At 42.4% G+C, this 24,341-nt stretch overlaps 2 protein-coding genes across 3 annotated transcripts in view; both read left to right on the forward strand.

The window, feature by feature from the left end:
- Window positions 1-24,341, forward strand: part of EXO5 (exonuclease 5) — a 155,305-nt gene that overhangs the window by 37,066 nt on the left and 93,898 nt on the right. The gene's annotated exons all lie outside the window — the stretch shown is intronic.
- SMAP2 (small ArfGAP2) overlaps window positions 1-24,341 on the forward strand; it is an 84,928-nt gene that overhangs the window by 21,612 nt on the left and 38,975 nt on the right. Inside the window, exon 2 of one of the 2 annotated variants that reach the window (XM_069479788.1) lies at window positions 16,320-16,797. In XM_069479788.1, coding sequence (XP_069335889.1) covers window positions 16,695-16,797 — 103 coding nt within the window. In that variant the 5' untranslated portion in view covers window positions 16,320-16,694. Of the gene's footprint in view, window positions 1-16,319; window positions 16,798-17,146; window positions 17,229-24,341 lie in introns of those variants that run through there. The other variant, XM_069479789.1, reaches the window with a different exon arrangement.

Here is a 24,341-nt window from a genome sequence, read left to right on the forward strand (position 1 = left end):
TGACATTTATCATGATGAAATGTATCCTTCCAATTTTAGTATATGTGCTGCCAAAGCAAGCACAGAAACATTGGATTTAAATTGGACTTTAGACCAAATGGACCTACAAGACATTTACAGAACATTCTATCTGACAATTGCAGAATATACATTCTTTTCATCAGCTCATGGAACATTCACCAGGATAGACCATATGTTGGACTACAAAACTAGTCTGAACAAATTTTTAAAAGTCAAAATCTTATCAAGTATCTTCTCAGACCACAATGGAATAAAACTAGAAATCAATACTAAGAGGAACTTTGGAAATTATACAAATATAGGGAATTAAACTACATGCTCCTGAATAACCATTGGATCTATAACAAAACTGAGATGGAAATTAAAAAAAAATTGAGGCTGGGCATAGTGGCCCATGCCTGTAATCCTAGCACTTTGGGAGGCCAAGACAAAAGGATTGCTTGAGGCCAGGAGTTTGCGATGAGCCTGAGCAACATAGTGAGACCCTGTCTCTACAAAAATTACAAAAAGTTAGGGCTCATGGCTGTAGTCTTAGCTATTTGGGAGTCTGAGGTGGGAGGAGCCCAGAAGTTCTAGGTTATAGTGAGCTATGATCATGCCATTGCACTCTAGCCTGGGCAAAGGAGTGAGATTTTATCTCAAAAAAAATTTTTTTTTTGAGACAAATAAAAATGGAATCACAACATACCAAAACCTCTGGGACACAGTAAAAACAGTGCTAAGAGGGAAATTTATAGCATTAAATGCCTACATCAAAAAAGTAGAAAGAGGCTAGGCACAGTGGCACATGCCTGTATCTTAGCATTTTGGGAGGCCAAGGTGGGAGGATCCCTTGAGGCCAGGAGTTCAAGACCAGCCTAAGCAACATAGTTAGACTCAACCTCTACGAAAGATAGAAAAATTAGCCAGGCATGTGGTGCATGCCTATAGTCCCAATTGCTTGGGAGGCTGAGGCAGGAGGATCACTTGAGCCCAGGAGTTTGAGGTTGCAGTGAGCTATGATGATGTCACTGCACTCTGGCCCAGGCAACAGGATGAGACCTTTTCTCAAAAATAAAAAAAAGTAGACAGATTACAAATTAGCAATCTAATGATGCACCTCCAGGAACTAGAAAAGCAAGAACAACCCAAACCCAAAATTAGCAGAAGAAAGGAAATAACAAATATCAGAGGAGAACTAAATAAAATAGAGATTTAAAAAATACAAAGGATCAATGAAACAAAACTTGGTTCTTTGAAAAGATAAACAAAATTGATAAACTATTAGCCAGACTAACCAAGAATAGAAGAGAGAAAACCCAAATAAACAAAATCAGAAATGAAAAAGGAGACATTACAACTGATGCCACAGAAATCAAAAGATCATGAGGGACTATCATGAAAAACTACACACTGACAAATTGGAAAACCCAGAGGAAACGAATAAATTTGTGGAAACATACAACCTACTAAAATTGAACCAGGAAGAAATAGAAAACATGAACAGACCAATTATGAGTAGGAAGATTGAATTAGTAACAACAACAACAACAAAAAAAACTCAACAAAGGAAAGCCCAGGACAAGATGAGTTCACAGACAAATTCTACTAAACATACAAAGAAGAACTAATACCAATCCTCCTGAAACTATTTTGAAAACTTGGGGAGGAGGGTGTTCTCTCTAACTTATTCTAGGAGGCCAGTCTCACCCTGATACCAAAACCAGACAAGAATACAACAAAAAAGGGAAACTATAGACCAATATCCCTGATGAACATAGATGCAAAAATTCTCAAGAAAATACTAGCAAACTGAATCCAACAGCGCATTAAAAAGATAATTCATCATGATCAAGTGGGATTTATACCAGGGATGCAAGGATGGTTCAACATATACAAACCAATAAATGTGATACATCACATCAACAGAATCAAGAACAAAAATCATATGATATAATAGATGTAGAAAAAGCATTTGATAAAATTCAACATCCCTCCATGATAAAGGCCCTCAACAAACTAGGCAAAAAGGAATATACCTCAAAATAATAAAGGCCACATACAACAAATGCTCAGCTAACATCATACTGGATGGGGATAAGTTGAAAGGCTTTCCTCTAACAACTGCAACAAGATAGGCTGCCCACTTTCACCACTCCTATTCAACATAGTACTGGACATCCTAGCTGGAGCAATCAGGCAAGAGAAAGAAAGAAAAGGCATCCAAATTGGAGAACAGAAAGTCAAATATCCCTGTTTGTTGATGATGTGATCTTATCTAGAAAAACCCCAAGACTCTACCAAAAAACACTTAAATTGGATAATTGAATTCAGTAAAGGTGAAGGATGCAAAGTCAGCATACACTATTAATAATTAGCAGCATGTGTATACACCAATAATGATCTAGCTGAGAAAGAAATCAAGAAGGTCATCCCACTTGGAATAGCTACCAAGAAAATACCTAGAAATAAATTTAACCAAGGAGGCAAAAGATCTCTATGAGGAAAACTACAAAACACTAATGTAAGAAATAGGAAGAAGCAACTGTTACAGCAGATGTGCACATATCAATGTAAAGACATAGGAAGTGTGAAAAAGCAAGGACATATGACACCCCCAAAGGAACACCATAATTCTCCAGCAATAGATCTTAACCAAAAAGAAATTTTCTATATCCCAGATAAAGCATCCAAAATATTGATTTTAAAGAAGCTCAATGAAACGCAAGAGAAATCTGAAAGCCAATATAAAGATCTCAGAAATTTACCAAGGAGATAGATATTTAAAACACACACACACACACACACACACACACACACAGAATTCTGAAACTGAAGACAGCGTATTTTATTCTGTTGTTCAGTGTGATTTCTATAAAGTAATTTCTTTTTACAAACAGCGTCAACCCTTCTCAGGCAGGCTGCACTGGCAGGAAACTGTGGGGAGTGCATTTGCTCGAGACTTGATCTCACAGCAGCCAGTTGCAGGATGGTGGGCACTGTCCCAGATGCGTGCTAGAAAGCCTGGTTTCCCTCCCCCTCCCCAGCCAGGGCTGCAGCTATGTCAGCCCAAACTCAGCCCAAGGGCAGGGTGCATCCCAGAGTCAAACTCTCAAAAATGGTACCTTGGACCTGCAACCGGAAAGGCTGAGTCCTTACCCAGGCAAGCAGCATGGACAAGAAACTGGAAAATGCTGTTTGTTTGCATCTCAGTCTCAATGGCAGCCTGCAGCATGGTGGTGGGGACCTTCCCAGGGGTGTGTGGAAGCACCTGGGCTCCTCTATCCCTCCTCATAGCCACTCATTGGCTGCAGGTGTGCCCGTGGTTCCCTGGTATCTAGGCTCTCAGAATGGCACCTGGCTCAAGCTGCTTTAGGCTCAGAGGCCTATGGGATTCCACGTGGGTTCCCTTTCTGGAGCACCGTCTCTGCAGTCTCCAAGCAGCTCCCCACAGTAGGCCCAAGATCTGCATGAGCCAGAGGATTCCCTTGTAGCCTAGATTATAAAAGCTCATCTCAGAGAGTAGAGCCCTGGAGGCTTCTCTCTTACTGTTTCCCCATGTCTGGGACCTTCTCCCAGGTGTTAGCCAGTCCCTGGCCAAGAAAGTTGCCCTGAACCCTCTCCTTACCCTTTTTTGGGGCTTCTCATCATTTCCCTAATGAATCCTAGCATGCTTTCCAGAACAATCTGTTCAAATGTGAGAATCTGCTTACTGTTCTAGTTCCTCTTTGTGGAAGAGGCACATACTACCTGTGTCTAGTTGGCCATCTTGATCCTCTCTCTATTATGTTATTTAATGCATAAAGTTCTGTAACAGTGATAAAACTGGAGTCAAAAATAGGACTGCCGCTCATAGTAATAATGATAGATACCACTTTTAAGCATGTACAATATCCCAGATATCTCTTTTTTTGCTTTGTCACTGGGGCTAGACTGCAGTGGCATCATCATAGCTCACTGCAACCTCCAACTCCTGGGCTGAAGTGATCCTCCTGCCTCAGCCTCCTGAGTAGCTGGGGCTACAGGTGCATGCCACCACACCTGGCTAATTTTTCTTTTCTTTTCTTTTCTTTTCTTTTCTTTCTTTCTTTCTTCTTTTTTTTTTTTTGTAGAGGCAGGGTCTTGCTCGTGCTCAGGCTTGTCTCAAACTCCTGGCCTCAAGCAATCCTTCCTCCTTGGCCTCCCAAAGTTCTAGGATTATAGGCATGAGCCAACGTGCCTGGCCCAGATATCTTTCAGATACTTCTCATATATATTATTTCTAATTTTCACAACCACCCTTTATCACCATGTTACAGATGAGGAAATTGAGGCATATAGAAGTTAAGTATCTTGCCTGAGGTCACACAGCTAGTAAGTGGTGGAACTTTTTCTTATTTTGAATCTTCATGACAATTTGTACGAAATTATTTTCTCTGAAATCCAAGTACCAGTCTTCTATCCCTTCTAAGTGCACTTGCAGGAGCACCTTGTCCAGTGTGGTAGCTCCATGTTGGCAGCTGGTTGGAAATGACAGAGGGCTGGAGAGTCAGGTAGAAGGCAAGGATAGTCTCCTTCCTTTCCACAGAGTCAAGGTCGGTGGGTGGACAGTACTGCCCGAGAGGCTGTGGGGGTAAATCTCCCACCAGAGAGTAGGAGTAGGTGTGTGGCCATGAGCTCCCCGTGTCAAGAAGCTATGGAATAGTTAATGCAGCTGGCTCACTGATTTCACTGAATAGGTCACATGGTGAAGCCAACAGCTAGACTTCCTTAGTGCCAGAGACCAGGCCAGATGAGCCAACAGAGAGGAAGCCACTGGTTTCCTGAGTCATAGCCTTCAGCAGGGGCCAGCAGGGTACCCAAACGGAACCACTTGTGCTTCAGGGTATACCAGCACCAGATGCACAGGAATCAGATCAGACTCACCACACCTTGTTGATCAGCAAAGGGTACACAGGGCAGCGTGCAAACCTGAAGTCCCTGCCCCATGACACCATAAGAGCATGATCAGAAGAGGTCTGGGAACCAGTTAGGACTTCAAGAACAATAATGAATGACACATCTGTTTCCTGGTAAGAGATAAAACCAGGAAGAAGACTGTGATATTGGTGCAAAACTGAATTTGTGTGGCAATTTGCAAATCTGGGCCACTTCCTGTTCAGGAGCCAGTTGTGTAATATATTTGGATAAGTAGGGCCCCAACTAGTGAATCAAGGGAAGTTCCCACCTTAATCAAGGGCCCTAACAAAGTTGCTTTGAGGCCTATTGCAACTGCTTGGATGGCTGTTTCAGGTACATGGCACCTAAAGGGCTTCTTAAACTCAGGAACTCATTGGAAAGATCCAAAACAACACCATTATCAGACAGGTTTAGTCATGTGAAGAACGTTTCTGTATCTTCTTCTAAAACACATTTTTAATTCTGTTGTTCAGTGTGGTTTTAATAAAGTAATTTATCTTTGGACTAAGAAAAGTGTGATAGTATTCTGCCCTGCTGTGCTTGCTAACTCATTACAAATAATGATTACAAGCCTCCAGAGCTGAGATTTTTCTGAAGACTCAAAGTTGGGAGCAGACCCAAATTATCCTACTTCTTACCAGGAATCACAGGGACACATTGTAGGCAAGATGTTCCCTTGCATTTGTCCCACTGTCCTTGGACAAATCCACTCCTGTTCCATTTCCTGGTGCCTTTCTGGAGGTGCCATTCTGGAGTGCCCCAGCTTTGATGGAGAGCTAGTGGGTCTCTCTTCACTAATGGCCCACCTCTTCCTGTCTCAGTATTTAGGAGTGGGGAGAGAGCAGGACTGAGAGGTCATTGGAGAGAGGAGGGACTCTGCGACCTGGCATTTCTCACACAGTGAGAGGAGGGGATACCGGTCTCCCTCAGCACTCGTTGGAGATTGTCCAGTGCAGAGATTGCACAGGAAAGGCTCTGGACAAGATGGAATCCTGACTCCAGTTTGAACTCTGTCCTTTCCTAGTTAACCTGGATGTAGAGTCTGGTCTGGGTCTGAATTTATTCTGGTGATGAATACAAAATGCAATGACCAGCTTCTTGACTCCTTAATGAAGTGATTCTTAACCTTGTCTGGGTTACGCACTTCTCTGCAAATCTGAGGCCCTCTCCCCAGAAGACTGCACGTACCCAAACACACATGAAATATGTCATGCAATTTCAGGGGGTTGATGAGGCACTAACGTCCATCTGTGGAGCCAGGATAAGATGCCCTCCACACTTTAATGACGTTAGAAACAGTGTAGAGTTCAACCTCCTTAGCACAGCACACAAGGGCCCTGCGTGATTGGGCCTCGCTCTGTCTCTAGCGTCTCCTAATGCTTGCCACACATAACCTCTCTAACCACTCTCACTTCTCCTTTCTCACTTCTCTGCTTTCAGGCATATTAATATCTCTGCCTGGAATGTTCTCCTCCTTGATTGCCTGGAGGTACTCAGCTCTATTAAAGCAGAGTTAAGTGGTTCTTTCTGTGTGTGATGCGTACCAAAGCAGGGCCTTAAAAAAAAACTATATAGACGAGGTCTCTCTATGTTGCCCAGGCTGGACTGTAACTCCTGGGCTCAAGCAGTCCTCCCACCTCAGCCTCCTGCACAACTGGGACTACAGGTGGGTGCCACAGCTCCTGGCCCCAAACAGGGATTTTGATGGGCTGCTTGGTCAATAGTATCAAAGCAGTCACCTGTTAAATCTGCATGTCAAAATGTAAAAACAGTTTTTCTTTAAGCCAATGTGACAGAGCAAGATGTTTTTTGTCCTTTTTTTCTCCTTGTTCCTTACTATGCTCATTTAAGAAATTTTTTTTTATCTTAAAAACTTTTGTAGTGATGGGGTCTCATTATGTGGCCCAGGTTGGTCTCAAACTCCTGGCCACAAGTGATCACCCACCTCAGCCTCCCAAAGTGCTGGGATTACAGGTGTGAGCCACCACACCCGGCCTCCTGCTTTCTTTTTCTTTTCTTTTCTTTTCTTTTTTTTCTTTTCTCTTTTCTTTTCTTTCTTTCATGAACCACACAGGAGACTTAACTTGCTCACTTTTGATGAAAAGGAGTTCTTTTAGAATAATGACTTATGATCAGGACCATTTCATGAGAGGCCAATAATATTAATAAGAGTGAAATTTCTATGTCTAGTAGATTCTCCTGTCTGAAGAATATGAAAGTTCTAACACTGCTTTTGCAGATGAGTGGCAACATCCTCGGCTGCTTTCCCAGGATGGAGTCAGGAACGATATCTCTGGTCCTGACCATCACGGACCCCTGGGCAGACATTGCCTCTGGCTTCCCACAGCCATCCCCAGCCCCCTGTCTCTTCTGCGCCTCCTGCTATGGGGTCTTCCTGGCCTCCTTTATAGTTAGGGGTTGAGCTGTGCCACCTGGCTCTGGCCAGAGTCTTAAAGGAACGTCTGCTGGGAGCTTCTGGGAAAAGTTTTGCTTTCCTAATACAAGGAACATCCAGGATTAGTTATGGCCCTTTTCCCTTCCTCCTTCTTTGGAAGTTTATGTGATGTTTACAGCTATGGTGACCATTGTGTGACCATGAGGTGATTTGCATGAGCAGTGGTTCTCACACTTGAGTGAGCATCCAGAGGTCATCTTCTTTTTTTTAATTATTTTATTTTTTTAGAGACAAGTTCTTACTCTGTTGCCTAGGCTGGAGTGCAGCAGTGCAGTGATAGCTCACGGTAACCTCAAACTCCTGGGCTTAAGCGATCCTCCTGCTTCAGCCTCCCAAGAACCTGGGACTACAGGCTAATTAAAAAATTTTATTTTATTTTTTTAAGAGACAAAGTCTTGCTATGTTGGCCAGGCTGTTCTCGAACTCTTGGCCTCAAGCAATCCTTCCACCTCAGCCTCCCAAAGTTCTGGGATGACAGGCATGAGCGACCATGCCTGGCCCCAAAGTTCTTCTTAAAACACAGATTGCTGGTCCCTGTCCCCAGAGCTTCATATTTATAGATCTGGAGAAGGCCTGAGAATCTGCATTTCTAACAAATTTCCAGGTGATACTGATGCTGCTTGCCTGGGGACCACACTTTGAGAACCACCGAACATGAGGATGAAAATGCAGTAGGTTGAGGATGGCAAAGTCGAATGATAGAGTCTGGGTGCTGAGGGCCTTCTCAGGTAGCTGGATCAATGTAAACCACTGCCTTGCCTCTGGGTTTCTTAGTCTGTGATAAAATAAACCACTGTTTGTTTAAGCCACTGTTAGTTGGGTTTCTGATGACTCCCATGCAAAGACACTGTGAACTTACAGAGAGCTGGGCTCTGTGGGGAGGGCACAAGGAGAGAAAAGTCCAGAGGGATGCTCATCTGAGACTGACTTCATATGGAGGAAAAACAGCCTCAATAGGAAATGTTGTGAACTATCGCCCAAAGTCCGCGGGTGTTGGTAATAGTAAGATCATGGGTTTTAAAAAAAGATTAGGTTAATTTAAAAAACAACTTATCAAAGAAAAACATGTACATAGTTTTAAAAGTCAAGTAGTTATACAAGGCTTATAATGAGAAATAGTAAGACCCCTCCCCACCCTTCCCCACACTGGTCCCTTCTCCTCTGAGGCAACCATTTCCAGCTCTTGTAGCTGTTTCTTCTGGAATTTATGAATTTACCTAAATGGCATGCATATGCCACCATTACATACCTTTCTAGCTTTGTTTACTCACTTCCTGCTATGGAAGATAAAGCTTTAGATTTCTTTATATATACCGCCTCCTCGACTTCCTCTCCCTCATTTCCCCAATATAATTAGATAATAATATTTTGTTAAATTACTGCTGGACATTTATAATATTATAACTAGATATTATTGACAGCTGAGCCTTGTATTCATCGATTATATTTTTTTCCTGGTTAAACTTTTTGTTTTCCCTGGAGTCAGTAATTGCTTCATTTTGGGATGCTTAATTCTCTATGAATCTATGATTAATTTCTCTCCTAAGCTTCTGGCAGAAAAGAATTTGCTCTGAGTAAGTTCCAACACATTAGCTAATCCATAAATTTCAGTTTTCTTGGCACTGTCCACTGTAAGGCTTCTGCCCCGCTGCTCCTCTCTGGAGGAGGCATTCTGCTGCGTCGGAACCATCATACTGGGAATAGCCTCTCTCCTTTCCTGTGTTGAATGCTCTGTTTTCTGGATTTACTGCTTTCCTCTTTCCTGATTACGCTGTCATTTTTGACAAAGTGTGCATGGAAGGTGAACCACTTAGAGTTCCAACAGGAAGCACATGGCCAGTGCAAAAGAGGAAGTTAAGGAGAATTCAAAGAAGGGACCATTTTATTAAGGTCATTAAATATGAAATGTCTGATTTCAAATCAAAAGCATAGTTTATTATATCTCAAACAAGAAGCAGTACAGTTAATCAAAGTACGTGCCTAAACTGTTGACACCATTTTGCCATCTTAACAGTAAGTAGCTTGCTTATGACAGCAGTGAAGAAGCCTGGAGAACGAGTGGCGATAAAATCGCGAAAGGCGTTTTCCACTGTTTGTTGAGAACTGAATTATTTTTCCTTGCAAGAAGTGGTCCAAAGCCTGGAAGAAGTGTTAGTCAGTTGGTGCAAGGTCTGGTGAACACAGTGGATGACAGAGTTTCCAAGTCCAGCTTCTGTATGTAGTTTGAGCAGTGTGGTTTGTGCGACATGTGGTTGAGTGTTGTCTTGTAGGAGGATTGGCCTGTCTCTATTGACCAATCTCAGCTGTTTCATCACAAGCATCCTCATCATTTCATACAATTGGTTGCAGTAGACATCCGCTGTAATCGACTGACCAGGTTTCATGAAGCTATAGTGGGTAATACCAGTGCTGGACCACCAAACAGACAGCGTTAGCTTTTTTTGATGAATATTCAGTTTGGGACTGTGTTTTGGCACTTCATCTTTATCCAACCATTATGCAGAATGCTTGCAATTGTCAAACAGAATGCATTTTTCATCACCTGTAACAACACGGTGTAGAAATGATTTGCCTTTATATCATGACAGCAAAAACAGGCAACTTTCTTTTTTCTTTTCTTCTCTTTTCTTTCTTTCTTTTTTCTTTTCTTTTCTTTTTTTTTTTTTTGAGACAGAGTCTCACTCTGTTGCCCAGGCTAGAGTGCCATGGCGTCAGCCTAGCTCACAGCAACCTCAAACTCCTGGGCTCAAGCAATCCTACTGCCTCAGCCTCCCAAGTAGCTGGGACTACAGGCATGCACCACCATGCCCGGCTAATTTTTCTATATATATTTTTAGCCATCCATATAATTTCTTTCTATTTTTAGTAGAGACGGGGTCTCGCTCTTGTTCAGACTGGTCTCGAACTCCTGAGCTCAAACGATCCACCTGCCTTGGCCTCCCAGAGTGCTAGGATTACAGGTATGAGCCACCGTGCCCAGCCTCTTTTTTCTTTTTTTAAAAATTTTTTGCGCTGGGAGGCATCAGGGACCAGGTGGTACCCAGGCCAGACCAGGAACATGAGTAGATGTCAATGTGTGTGAGCAAAAGGCAAGTTTTGAGACAATTTCTCTTCTGATGCTCATTTAATTGATGCAGAACCCATCTATCCAGCTTCTGTACCTTGCCCATTTGTTTCACATGGTCCAATATTGTTAGAATAGTAATGTCAAACCTTGCTGCTAATTCATGCATAGGTTCAGATTGATTCACTTCCACTACAGCTTTCAGCTCATCATTATCCACCTTGGTCTTGCTCATGTGACTCATTTTCAAGATTAAAATCACCAGAACGGAACTTCTCAAACCATCGACATACCGTGTGTTCATTTAACCACATCCTTCCCAAACACTGTGTTGATATTTTGAGCACTCTGCACTGCATTTGTTCCATGATGGAACTCATATTCAAAAACAACACGAATTTTTGACTTATCCATGGTTTCACAAAAATTGCTCTAAAAAAATTCAAAAGATAATCACAAGCCAAAACATGCATTTGAAAGACTGAGGATGTACCTTCACAATAAAAATAAAACAAGAAGTGTCAAAGTGAAATGTCAACTGTCAAACTTAGTACTTAAGGAAATCAGACATTTCATACTTAATAACCTTAAGTGCAGGCAGGGTTAGAGAAAACCAACAAAGGGCATGATGTCCTCTGAGGCCAGCACCTGCAGAACTGTCACCCCCAAAGCCTGAAGGGGCAACAGGAGAGGGTGAGAGGCCTACCTGTAGGAGAGGGCCACCCTCATTGGCACTTTGGCTGTCACTGGAGAGAGACAGTGGCTCTCCTGGCAAGGAGAGAGCAGAGAAGATAAATAATTCAACTTCCCCCTCCTCCTGCTCTCTGATTTCCTCTTGTTCCTCTCATTGGCTGAAAACAACCAGGGTTGATGCCTCTCAGGGCACAGAGCTGGGTGAAGGGCAGAGAGAGGATGTGGAGGGCAAGGGAGCATAGCTGGCACGCGAGGTAAAATTTTGAAATCTAGTGTATTGGTCCCCAATACATTTTTTGGCACCAGGGACTGGTTTCATGGAAGACAATTTTTACACTGTGGGGGGTTGGAGAGGGGAGCTCTGTGGGCCCGGTCCATGGCGCAGGGGTTGACCACAGCTCTAGAATAATAGTTCCGCTGGTATGGAATTCTGGGTTGGCAGCTCTTTTTCCTCAGAATTTTGGAGACAATGTTCCATGGTCTCCCTGGCTTCCAGAGTTGCTGTTGAGAACTCTGTGTCATGCTGATTCCTGATCCTTTTTCATGTGATTTGTTTCTCCTCTCTGGAAACTTCAGATGTTGCCTTTCCCTCACAGTTTTCTGCTATTTCAAATTGATGTGCTTTGGTGTGGGGTGATTTTCTATCATTATATTACAGAGTCCTGAGAGGAGGCCTTCACCAGGTATACTTACTCAGTCCTTCTTAGGCCCTGAAAATGCAGGAACTGTTTATATAGATGCCCACTCTCCTATGTCCTCACATGGTTGCAAAACAACTGCTCTTGTGTGATAGTTGGTCATTATGATTGCACCTGAGCACAATGTCGTAAGTGTGCAATGATGGCGAGTTGAGCTAGGATTCAGAGACTGCTCGCACAGACAGTTCTGCCTCCTCTCCCAGAATCTGTATCAGTTAATAGTCATGGAAGGTTTTATTGTGAAACTAAGGGGAAGATGGGGAGGGGGAGAAGTTTGGGAGAGGTAGGGGGCACAAGCTGTCTTGAGAAAAATGGTGGATTGGGAGGGAATGAAATCTCTTCCCTTCAGGCTCCTTAAGCCCCTATGGTTAGAGGGAAAGGTTGAAAAGGCAGTCAAGCTGTCTATAAGAACAACTTTGTAAGATTGCACACAAGCAGGGCTAATTGGGGGACCAGATGACAATGTGTGACAGAGTTGAAGAGAGGTCATTCTCTCCGTCTTTCCCTTTTTTTTTTAAACCCCATCCACTCTACTCTCCATCTTTCTAAGGGACTGATGACCACTGGTCACTTCGAATTCCCATTGACAAAGGCAGCTGTAGGCCAGGTGTGGTGGCTCACGCCTGTAATCCCAGCAGGTTGTGAGGCCGAGGTGGGAGGATCACTTGAGGCCAGGAGTTCAAGACCAGCCTGGGCAACATAGCGATACCTCTTCTCTACAAAAATAAAAAATTAAAAAATAAAAAGGATGGTGCCTTTCCTGCAGCAAGCACCATCAGCAATGGCACATGGAGGCTCTTCCAAGGGTGTCAGGCTGTGGAAATGGACATACAGGAACCGGCGTAGGAGAGGAAAACCATGTAGCTCAACCCCAGGGCTCACAGAGTTGGCTTACACAGCAGATACATGTTTTCAAGGCTGCACAGGCAATACACTGCAAGGCAGTGAATGTTTTTAAATAATCATGACAAGTTCTCTACACTGAAAAAAAAGTTTTGGAATTGGTTGAAGAAAGTTGATTGAATGGGCTATGAGTTCATTTGCCACCCTTAGTTCATTTACATGTGACAAATAATACAGAGCTGACAGTAAAATGGAGAGCATAATTATCCAGTTTTCTTAATGAAACAGTTATTTTATGAGTATTACCCTGAATAGGTAAAGTGACTGACCAGTGGATCAGAAACTTTTAGATAAACATATGAATCAAGAGATTTGATCTCTTTGCCAAAAAATACACTAGTGAAAATGTCCTGTGGCAGTAGACCAAAAATATTCACCATACCACCTTTTCAGTAGTATTCTGGACATTTTACTACAGCGGTTACTCTAATATAACAATTTTTAAAAACTAGTTTCTATTTTGTCCTCTTATTTATGTGAGCTGGGGTTTCAAAATGCTCTTATTTAAGGACAAAGAAGAGGAATCATCTGGAAGTTGAGCTTGAAATGTGGTGTCAGGACTTTTTAATTCATTCCAATTTTCTGAAATCCAAAGATACAATGCAAACATACTGTGCCCGCAGGGACAGATAGAAAACTCTATAACTGACATGAAACAGTTTTATAATAACACTGTACATTGTGGAATAGAATGAACCTTTTTTGCAAGAATTGTCAAGAAAAATTGTAAAAAAAAAAAAAAAAGGATTTGTACTTGGCATGAGGAAAGGTTTGCTTTATCCATATCCTTGGACCCTGGGATACGCATCCAGTTCCTCTGCTATTAGTAATAATAATAAAAAGAGCTAATATTCAATGTATCAGTTAGGATAGGCTATGTTATGCTCTGGTAAACAAATAAAAAACAAAACTCAGTGACTTACACAAGAATGCTTATTCCTTGCTCTCAAGCTCCTAGCCTCAAGCAATCCTCCCACCTCAGTCTCCCAAAATGCTAGGATCACAGGCACGAGTCACCGCAAGCCCAGCTGCTTATTCTGTGCTCATGTTACCTATTCTCTATGGCCTGGCTGAAGGCTCTTGCTTATCAGCTACTCAGGCATCCAGGCTAATAGAAAAACTAAGGTCTTGAATGTTGCTGGTTGCCATGCAGGAGGGAAAGGGAAGAATCACAAAGCAGCAAATAAAATGCTTCAGGCACAACGTGACACATCCTTTCTGCTCAAACTCATTGGCCATTCCCAACCATATGAGGCTAGGAAATAAAATCTTAGCATGTGCTCAGAAGGCAAAAAGCCATAAATATTTAATGAAGAACATTAATTGTCTCTTATTCACTATGTGCCAAGAGCTGTTCTAAATATATTACAGGCATTATCTCAACTAAGCCTCGAAACAATCCTATGAAATAGATACTATTAATATCATCATCATTTCCATTTTATAGATGAAATAACTGAGGCACAGAGAGGTTAAGTAACCTGTTCAAAGTCACACAGATAGTAAGTGGTTAAGCTGAGGATTTAAACCCAGACATTCTGGCCCCATAGTCTGTGTGCTTAACCACCAGAACATGTAATCTCTCCCTGGATGGAAAAATTTGAGAAGCACTGCCACAGGTAATGGAGAGCCACTAAATGATTTTTAAGCAGGAGAGTATGATTCAATCAGATTTTCTATTTAAAAGCGCTCTCTCAAGAGCAGGAGGAAGGATTAATTTAACAAGATTTAGACTAAGGCAGGAAGACTATTTACAGAGTGAAGGGATGAAGATGAGGAGGGCTTGAACTAGTCATCACAATTAACTGGGTAATTTTGACCCTGTGTTTCTTCAACTGAAAATGGTTATGGTAATACCTATTTTGAGGGTTTTTTTCCTCAGGAAATGCACCGTAATGAACTTGTGTGTTTATGAAAGTCGAGTCTCCTAGGCATGGCTAGAAAGAAGAGGTTTGGATAGAGAATTGAATTGTTCTGATTAATAAAGTCATAGAAAGTTTTAGTTTTCCTCTGATGATATGAAAGTTTTGAGGGGAGCCTGGTCTTGGGAGAAAGTAAAGAGATGGAGGAGAGGGTTTCACTAGAGATAACTCTGAGCATCTGATCTTACCAGTGATTTTTTTTTTTTTTAGAGATGGGGTCTCACAGGCTGGCCTCACACAATCCTCCCACCTCACCCCACCTCCCAGTAGCTGGGATTACAGGCACCTGCCCCGAGTAATGTCTTTTTTTTTTTTTTTTTTTTTTTGAGACAGAGTCTCACTCTGTTGCCCAGGCTAGAGTGAGTGCCGTGGCGTCAGCCTAGCTCACAGCAACCTCAAACTCCTGGGCTCAAGCGATCCTCCTGCCTCAGCCTCCCGAGTAGCTGGGACTACAGGCATGCGCCACTATGCCCGGCTAATTTTTCTATATATATATTTTTAGTTGTCCATATAATTTCTTTCTATTTTTAGTAGAGACGGGGTCTCGCTCTTGCTCAGGCTGGTCTCGAACTCCTGACCTTGAGCGATCCACCCGCCTCGGCCTCCCAGAGTGCTAGGATTACAGGCGTGAGCCACCACGCCCGGCCCCGAGTAATGTTTTAAAATCACAAATTGCATCATGCATTCCTCTCTCCCCTAGTACAGTGCCTGATACTTAGAAGTTTCTCAGTAACAATTTCTTCAGTGAATGAATGAATGAAAACAGGAGCCAAATGGCAGGTGGAACCCTAAAGAAAAGGACAGCCATAGGAATTCTCTGTAGAAAGGATGGCTTTGGACATTGATTTTTGTTTGTTTTTGTTGTCTTAGATCCATGAAGAGACAGGAAGACAATGATGTTAATGGTTATTTTTAAGCAGTTGCCTGTTCTGTGCTATGCTGTAATCGCCCCCCACAAAGTAATCGTCAGAAAAATTCTGGTGCACAAAACTCAGTGTTTCGTGAGGATTTAAGGAATGAAAGAAGAAACAGACTGTCTGGGTCAGTGTCCAAAGATACCCGTAGTCTCAAAAGAAAAACCATGAATATCGGAGGGAGCAGGCATTACAAGTGACAGGTGACCAGAATCCTCGGAAAACTTGGGGAGGCTGCGACATCCCTTTATCCTGGGTTATTGGATTAGTACCTTCTATTTGACTATTGAAGGAAAAAATATGCTGGAGGACTTTGAGGTATCCACAACTCTCAGGTTACATAAGGATGATAAGTACTGAAGTCATAGAGTTGTTGTGAGGATTATATTGGGATAATTCATGTAAAGCGCTTAGCACAGTGCCTGGTGCATAGTAAGAGCTCAGTAAATATTAGTTGTCGTTTTCCTTCACTTTCTTCCATTCCCTCTACTCTCTTTCTGCCAGGCTCCATTCATTCTTTTCCAAGGACACGCAGGGGGCGTGCCCACCCCTCCCTCCGCCCCCATCTCAGGCCCCGCCCCCCGTTTCTCCCCGGATTGGTTCCTGAGAGGCGGAGCTGAGAAAAGAGCCCAGTGCCGAGCGGTGGGGGCGGGGCGCATGCGCGGGCCGGGCCGGGCGGAGGAGGAGAGGAAGAGCTGCCGGAAGTAGGCTGCGGAGGTGGTGGCCGAGCAGGCAGCAGCTGCCAGGGAAACCGAGGCGCGGGACGCACGACCCGCAGACAGGCAGGCCGGGGGGTCATTTCTGCGTCCAGCACCCAGGAGGCCCTAGGGCTCCTTTGCCTGGGCTGAGGGTCCGTGGTCCGGCAGCCTCCCCTGCTCTCGGGCCTTTCGCTAACCCGCCAGGGGGCGCCGCACTGAGGGGGCTGCAGGGTGGGGGGCGGGCGCCGCTGACCGGACCCGGGCGCCGGGCGAGGCGGGGGGAGAGGGCTCTCCCTAGCTCAGGAGGTGCCCCTGGGCGGGGGACCCGGGGTCCTTACCCCAGACTGAGGGAGGGGTTTCTGGGGGCGAGGAGGGCGCGTCGCCCTCTGCCCCCGCCGGCACCCTGGCCATGACGGGCAAGTCGGTGAAGGACGTGGATCGGTACCAGGCGGTCCTGGCCAACCTGCTGCTGGAGGAGGATAACAAGTTTTGTGCGGACTGCCAGTCTAAAGGTAGCGCATCCCTCCTGACGGGCAAGGGGTCCAGCCGCCGGGCTGTGCCTTGGGGGTGGTGTGTGTCGGGGAGGTTTCTGGAGCTTAGGCCGCCCAAGTCATCTTTAAATGGTAATGCGTGCTGCTCTTGCTAATAGAGCCTGCTAGGTGTTCTGCAGCTCGGGTATTTGTGTGGGGAGAGGTTTCGAGGGCGTGTGTGTGTCGGGCGGTGGGAAGGTGATGGTGGGGGAGGAAGTGGCCTGGCGTGTTCAGGTGAGAATGTCTGTGTTTCAGGGCTCTGAATGAGCTCTGGGCCAGCTGTCAGTCCAGAGCTCACAGCCTTTCACTTGCAAAGCCGGGGATGAACTGCAGAGAGAGAGTGAGAGAAAAAGGAGAGAAGGAGGAGGGAGGTGAGATGGCGGAGAGGAAAACTGCTTAAATGATTTTTAAAGGTGATATTGCTGCTGCGTGTTATTTGGTTAGCAACTCCTTCTGTCATTTTGCAGCCTTGCTGAGATCTGACAGAGTGCTTAGGTGGCTTTCTTCTTCCTGGATGTGTGCAGTGGGAAACTGCCTTATGCAGTGACACAGTGCGGATTTCTAGACAGCCTGGCCCTGAATTGTGGAGTGCGTTTGAGGCCTAATGTATGTGTGGTGGCAGAAACTATCAGATTCTGGCTGTGTAGTTCGTGATCCGACTAATCAGTAGAGAGAAAGGGAATTCGATGAATTTCTTGCCTCTCTGGTGATTATACTTCTTCTAAAAGTGAAATATAATCATTTTAAATTGGCAGAATCAATTAGTCTTTGTTTTCTGTGCCCTCAAAGATTCATGATTTGATACAATTAGAAGTCAGTATGATGGGAAAGCTTAATTAGTGAAATGTTGGTACTTGACATTTATAGATACATGCTTTTATAAATACTTTGTTTCCTTATTTTTTTTTTTAATTCTTTGGCATATAATTGGAGGAGTTGGGAAAATTCTTTTCCTTTTGGTTGGGGAGAAACGGTTATATTTTGAAGGCCACTATAATGCAGTGGCTTTGTCAGGGTTGTTTGCCATATAGCATGTTAGGCATATGACTGTAAAACAAAGATTCAAATGTATTTCTATTTATCTGAGAAATGAAGTACCTGCTTAATCAATGATTTTACTTAATTATCTTTATTTTAGAAAAATGAAGTTATATAAGAACAGGGGAATAATACATTGATTTAGACACTTAGTAGTATGTTTTAGTGACCTTTTCCAATAGACAAACGGAATGTGCCTTTAGGAAAGCAGGTCCCCAGACTTCTTTCCTGAATTTTTGCATTAGCAAGAATTCATTTAAGAAAGCATTTTAGAATCAATTTATATTGAGTAGGTTAATTTCTTATAGGTTGATTCTTGTTAGATCTTGTGCTAGATCTATTAGAAGATGTGGTTTAAAATTTAGGAAATGTGCTCTTGGCTTTACTCAAATTCCTTTTGTCCTCAGTTGACAGATCTTGAGTCACAATGAAGTAACCTACTGGAATGAGCATTGCTACATTTGGGGAGTCAGATGCCATTTTGATGATTAGTATCACCCGCTCTCCCTCATTTCTCATATTACTCTTATACTTACTCATATTCCAATAAAACGTGGCATATGTAAGAAAGAGGTTGATTCATCACTTCTTCCTCCAGATTTTCCGTTGCTTTTTATCCATAGCCTTACTGGGGATCAGGTAATGAAACACTAGTTACTTCTTGATTGAGAACTAGTAACTGCTGGCCTGTAAACTTTATTAACTGGTGTTGGTGGTAGAATCCTGGATCCTGAAACAATTTCTTTGCAAAAGTCAGTTTTACATTTTGCTATGGTAGCTTCAGTGACTTGGCCATTGTATTAAAAATGAGATGACAATATGTCAGTTATCTTTTATTTATGTGAAATAGGCATTTGTTGAGGCCTCAGTTTATCCAGTTTGTGAATTATCTTGCCCATTCCACCCTTTCAACCCCTCTCACTCATTTTCCCCCTCCTGTTTTCTAATTTTGGTTGTAATGATCATATGGATAATCATCAGATGATGGAAGGAAAAGACATTTTCATCAATAGATTAAGTTACCTGTTAGCTCTGATAAAAAAATACGTTTCATTGGAGGAGGAATCTAAAAACTGTTGGCTAAAGTGAGATTTGGATTTGAGTTTATTTATCTGTGTTTCTTGTGTCCTTTCTTTAAAAATTGAGAGCTAACTGTACAGGATTATGGTGAGTGGTTGCTCATCCATTAATATTCAGTCAGATGATGTAGCCAGAACTACAGACCTATGTGCAGGTATTTTTACAACGTCCCCAAATAACTCTTTGACAATGACTTTATTTTTAAAATCTTATACATATTTAGGAATGGTATTTCTTTTCTTTTCTTTTTTTTTTTGGAGACAGAGTGTCACTTTGTTGCCCTGGCTAGAGTGAGTGCCGTGGCGTCAGCCTAGCTCACAGCAACCTCAAACTCCTGGGCTTAAGCGATCCTACTGCCTCAGCCTCCCGAGTAGCTGGGACTACAGGCATGCGCCACCATGCCCGGCTAATTTTTTCTATATATATTTTAGTTGGCCAGATAATTTCTTTCTATTTTTTTTTTTTTTTTTTTTTGAGACAGAGTCTCACTCTGTTGCCCAGGCTAGAGTGAGTGCCGTGGCGTCAGTCTAGCTCACAGCAACCTCAAACTCCTGGGCTTAAGCGATCCTACTGCCTCAGCCTCCCAAGTAGCTGGGACTACAGGCATGCGCCACTATGCCCGGCTAATTTTTTCTATATAGATTTTTAGTTGTCCATATAATGTCTTTCTATTTTTAGTAGAGACGGGGTCTCGCTCAGGCTGGTCTCGAACTCCTGACCTTGAGCAATCCACCCGCCTCGGCCTCCCAGAGTGCTAGGATTACAGGCGTGAGCCACCGCGCCCGGCCTCTTTCTATTTTTTTAGTAGAGACGGGGTCTCGCTCTTGCTCAGGCTGGTTTCGAACTCCTGACCTTGAGCGATCCACCCGCCTCAGCCTCCCAGAGTGCTAGGATTACAGGCGTGAGCCACCGCGCCTAGCCAGGAATGGTATTTCTTTATTAATTGACTCTTAAATATGTGGTTTAAACATTGCAGTAGAGAACAAGCATATGTTCTTTTTACTTAATAGTTTTGTTGGTCCTGGGGTTTTTAACTCTCTTGAGCATAAGGCTCACCAGTTTCTCGGACTGCTAAGGCATTGGCGTGATTTCAGTGTGGGAAAGGAAGCTACTTTGGTACTGCCTTTAAAAAAAAAAAATTCTCTGACTTGCAGTAGGCCCAAGATGTGGTTTCCTTTTCACCCAAAGCCCTCAAGTTAATATGACCTTTAGGGCAAATTTTTGGACTGGTTAAGTAGTGATAGAGGACAAAACTACTGAAAATTCCACATGTGTCAATGGTAACTCTGGCTATTTGAGGCCGGGTTCCATTTTTGGGTATGGGTCATACTTCCCTCATACTTGGGATCATACTGGTCCAAGGTTTAGCCTCTAGCTCTGCAGTTCCAGATTTTATCAGTGTGTCTAGAATAACTGCTAAGAAACCTCTTCAGAGATTGTGATTTAAACTAGACACTATTTCATTCACCATGAAAGGACCTACAGTCATCCCTGGGTTCTGTGGAAGATTGGTTCCAGAACACCATCCCGCCCCACCCCCGTGTACCAAAATCCATGAATGCTCAAGTCCCTGATATAAAATGATGTAGTATTTGCATGTAACCTATGTACATCCTCCCTTATACTTTAAATCATCTTTAGATTACTTATGATACCTAATGCAGTATAAGTGCTGTGTAAGTAGTTTTTTTTTTTTTTTTTTTTTTTGAGACAGAGTCTCACTCTGTTGCCCGGGCTAGAGTGAGTGCCGTGGCTTCAGCCTAGCTCATAGCAACCTCAAACTCCTGGGCTCAAGCGATCCTCCTGCCTCAGCCTCCCGAGTAGCTGGGACTACTGGCATGCACCACCATGCCCGGCTAATTTTTTGTATATATATATTTTAGTTGTCCATATAATTTCTTTCTATTTTTAGTAGAGACGGGGTCTCACTCTTGCTCAGGCTGGTCTCGAACTCCTGACCTCGAGCGATCCACCCGCCTCGGCCTCCCAGAGTGCTAGGATTACAGGCGTGAGCCACCGCGCCCAGCCTAAGTAGTTGTTACATTATGTATCGTGTAGGGAAAAGTGGCAAGAAAAAAAAGTCTGCACACGTTCAGTAAAGACACAACCATCCATTTTTATCTGGAATATTTTTGATCCATGGTTGGTTGAACCCACAGATGTGGACCCCATAGGTTTCAAGGGCTGACTGTACCTGATTGGAACAGTCGTCTCTCAGTGTCAAGGTTTATGAGGAATTGAGAGCTGTTTAATGGGCAAATAACTAGAATGGAAGAAATTTGATGGTCTTGAGGAATATGTATTATACTTCAGACTGGGAAACAGTGCAAAGAATTCTGGAGTCTGACAGAAACGTTGTAATAATTTTTTACTTTTCCCTTCTGCTACATCCTGTCTCTGCAGTGTTTCACCTCAAATCACCTAACCACTGCCTCTCCAACTCCATTATATATTTTTAATTTAAATTTACTATTTTGAAAAAGGTAGCACTTTCATATGGTTCAAAATTCAAAGGTCCAAAAGGGAGTGTGTACAGTGAAAAGTCATTCTGCTGTCTCTGATCCCTTAGCCACCATTTTCCCTCCCTGGAGGTAACTACTGTTGACAATTTCTTATGTGACTTTTAAGAGATAATATATGCATAGACAAACAACTACATTTAAATATATTCCTTTGCGGTGCTTTTATGCAAATAGTAGCATATTACCCACAGTTCTTGACACCTGTATTTTTCAATCAATGGGATAACATGGAGAACGTTCTCTATGCACATTGAAGTGTCCTAGGCCCATAGGCACATATAAGTTTAACTGGATATTCCAACATCAAGTCTACAGTCCCTTCCACTATTCCGTTTCTTTGCCAACTGAGAGGTGGGTTTATGTATGCCTTATGAGCCTAGAACACTTTTTAAGATGTCTTCGGTGAGAGCAGCTTCTAAATTACTTAGAGTCTTCTAAATTACTTAAGAATATCTTTCAATTTAACCAAGATAACCTGGGGACAGCCTGAGAGATTACCTTGAAAGAATGAAGCTCATGAAAGTTAGGTGGTGTGCTAAAGGTCAGAAAGCTACAATAAGCAGAGTAATGGAGTTTAACAGGATGTTCCAACATCAAGTCTACTCAATTTTCCTAGTTTGAAAAATTGAAGTGCCTTGTAAACTAATGTGTTACTCAAACATATGCATTATTTATTTCTACCACTTTTGATCATATTTGTTTTATCTTGATTTTATTAGTTTCACTTTTGACTTTACTCCCTCAGAATACTCTGGTTACTGGAAGCCACAGTTAGAATGACTCACCCAGTAATTCCCTAGCCTTTAAGCCAAAACCATTTCCTATATATGGGAGTTCTGGCATTTTTGCAAATGTCCTTTATGGTACCCTGGAGGGTGGTCTCTGGATGTTTCCTGAGTTTTCAAACTTGTGTAAAAGGTTAGACTAGGGAATTTCTTTGTGTAGAAATTTTCTAATAGTAGTCCTAAATTTTAACTCATGTAAATTAATCTCTAGCTTTGTTTTACTTTTGTTTTCCATTGATAGCTAAATCACTGATTGTTAAATATTCTTTAGAACATGAACGTTCCTATCAATTTTAAATAATAGCTTTATCTGTGGCATCTTTTGAGAAGTAAAAAAATTCCATTAGATCTAGACAACAGAAGTTCTGCTTCCATTTCTAGTTGTTAAATGCTGTTCTCCAGCCAAGATCAAATAATTTTTCTGGATTTTTATAGCTAATACACCGTAACTCTGACAGTCATGGTCAGATTGACACAGTTTTACTGAAAGTAATTTATCAAAGTCCTCATTAGATTGTCTTTTAATATCAACATTGTTAAACCTGTTCCCTAGGAGATACTTTCCTATTTGTTCTCCTTGTCCTTTAAATATCATTCAATGGCAGTGAGATATAGTACCACATACGAATCTTTTAGGGGGAACTCTTTGCAAGCCTGAGATCCCACATTACATGTATTCACTCAGAAAATATTTCTTAAACACCTACTTTGTGTCAGACACTGTATCAGGACATATAGATTAAAAGATATAGTCTTTCATCTCAAATGTCTTACAGTCTAATGGGGAAGCAGATGTGTAAACAGATAAATGATGCAATGTAGTAATTATTATTATGGCATTGTACATAGGGAGAAATAAAAGCATTGAAGAGGGCAAACAAGTCTTAGGAATTCATGGCTTCAAAGAGACAATTAGACTGTGTCTTAAATGATAAACATGACTTTGCCACGTGAATTTAGGGGACTTTGCCATGCGAATTTAGGGGACTTTGCATTCTAGGAAGAGGAAACAATGTGAGAGCCTCCAAGGTGTGCTGTATTGTGTGTGTGTGTGTGAGAGAGAGAGAGAGAGAGAGAGAGATTGTGATTCCTTAGTATATTTTGGTTACATGTTGGGGAGCGATGAGGGCTAGTGTTTGATAGGTAGTCAGGAGCCAATAAGGTTAAAACCATAGCTCTGTAGTTGATTTGCTCTGTGGTATTGAGATTATGAATATGCACTATGCTTTAGACTCCCTGTTGTGTAAGAAGCTCCTAGTATTGTAGGTCTACCTGCTACTTAAATGGAATTGTAAATATTGCAGGCATGAAGTGCTGTCTAATTGCTGAATAGTAAGTATTGTGCCCACAAGATCTCCATTGAAGTGTACCTTCATGGGATGTTAAATTATCTTAGAAAAGTCCAGTGAAATGCCATTAGTAGATATTACGTCATTTCTGGAGCTAATGATGATGGTTTTTGAGGCTGAACATGCGCTTATGCTCAAGCAGGTCATATTTTGAATATTTGATGTGTGTTCTTCGTTTTTCAGTGCTTAGGATATATAAACAGGTAGCTATAGTCTTATTTCTCAGTATATTTTTCAGCAAATCTTTTGTTTCCAGTTAAATCAGAAAACTACCTTCCTTCTGCGTTTTTTATCTGATGTCATTATGGTATGTAGGTGGCAGCTTTCTTGGGCACAGTTGTCTATATAACTGTTCACCATATGAGTCATTGTCTGTTTCTATTCTTCTGCCTGAAAATTCCATCTTGGAAATAATGTCATGCAGTTGGTGGACTGCAGCACTCTACTAGTTATGTACATTGCAGCTGGCTTTGTATGTTATGTTGATAGAATCTACCTGTGCCTAGAGAAGGGATGAAGTTACTTATGGAGTCAGACTCAATGCCTCCAAATGATATCCCCTGTGGAAAAAATGCCAAGCAAGAATCTGCATAAAACACACGTTTTATGTTCTAAGCATACAGTGCCTAACTTTTCTTATTGTGTCTGCTTAAATCCTTATCACAGTTGTACTTCTGTTTGAGCAAGTGGCCAGTTTAAGTAGATACTAACTTTGAAGAAGTTCTGTATTGGCCCCTGGAATGTGACAGTTC

The sequence above is a fragment of the Eulemur rufifrons genome, chromosome 8 (genome assembly GCF_041146395.1).
Source record: "Eulemur rufifrons isolate Redbay chromosome 8, OSU_ERuf_1, whole genome shotgun sequence".
Taxonomy (NCBI): domain Eukaryota; kingdom Metazoa; phylum Chordata; class Mammalia; order Primates; family Lemuridae; genus Eulemur; species Eulemur rufifrons.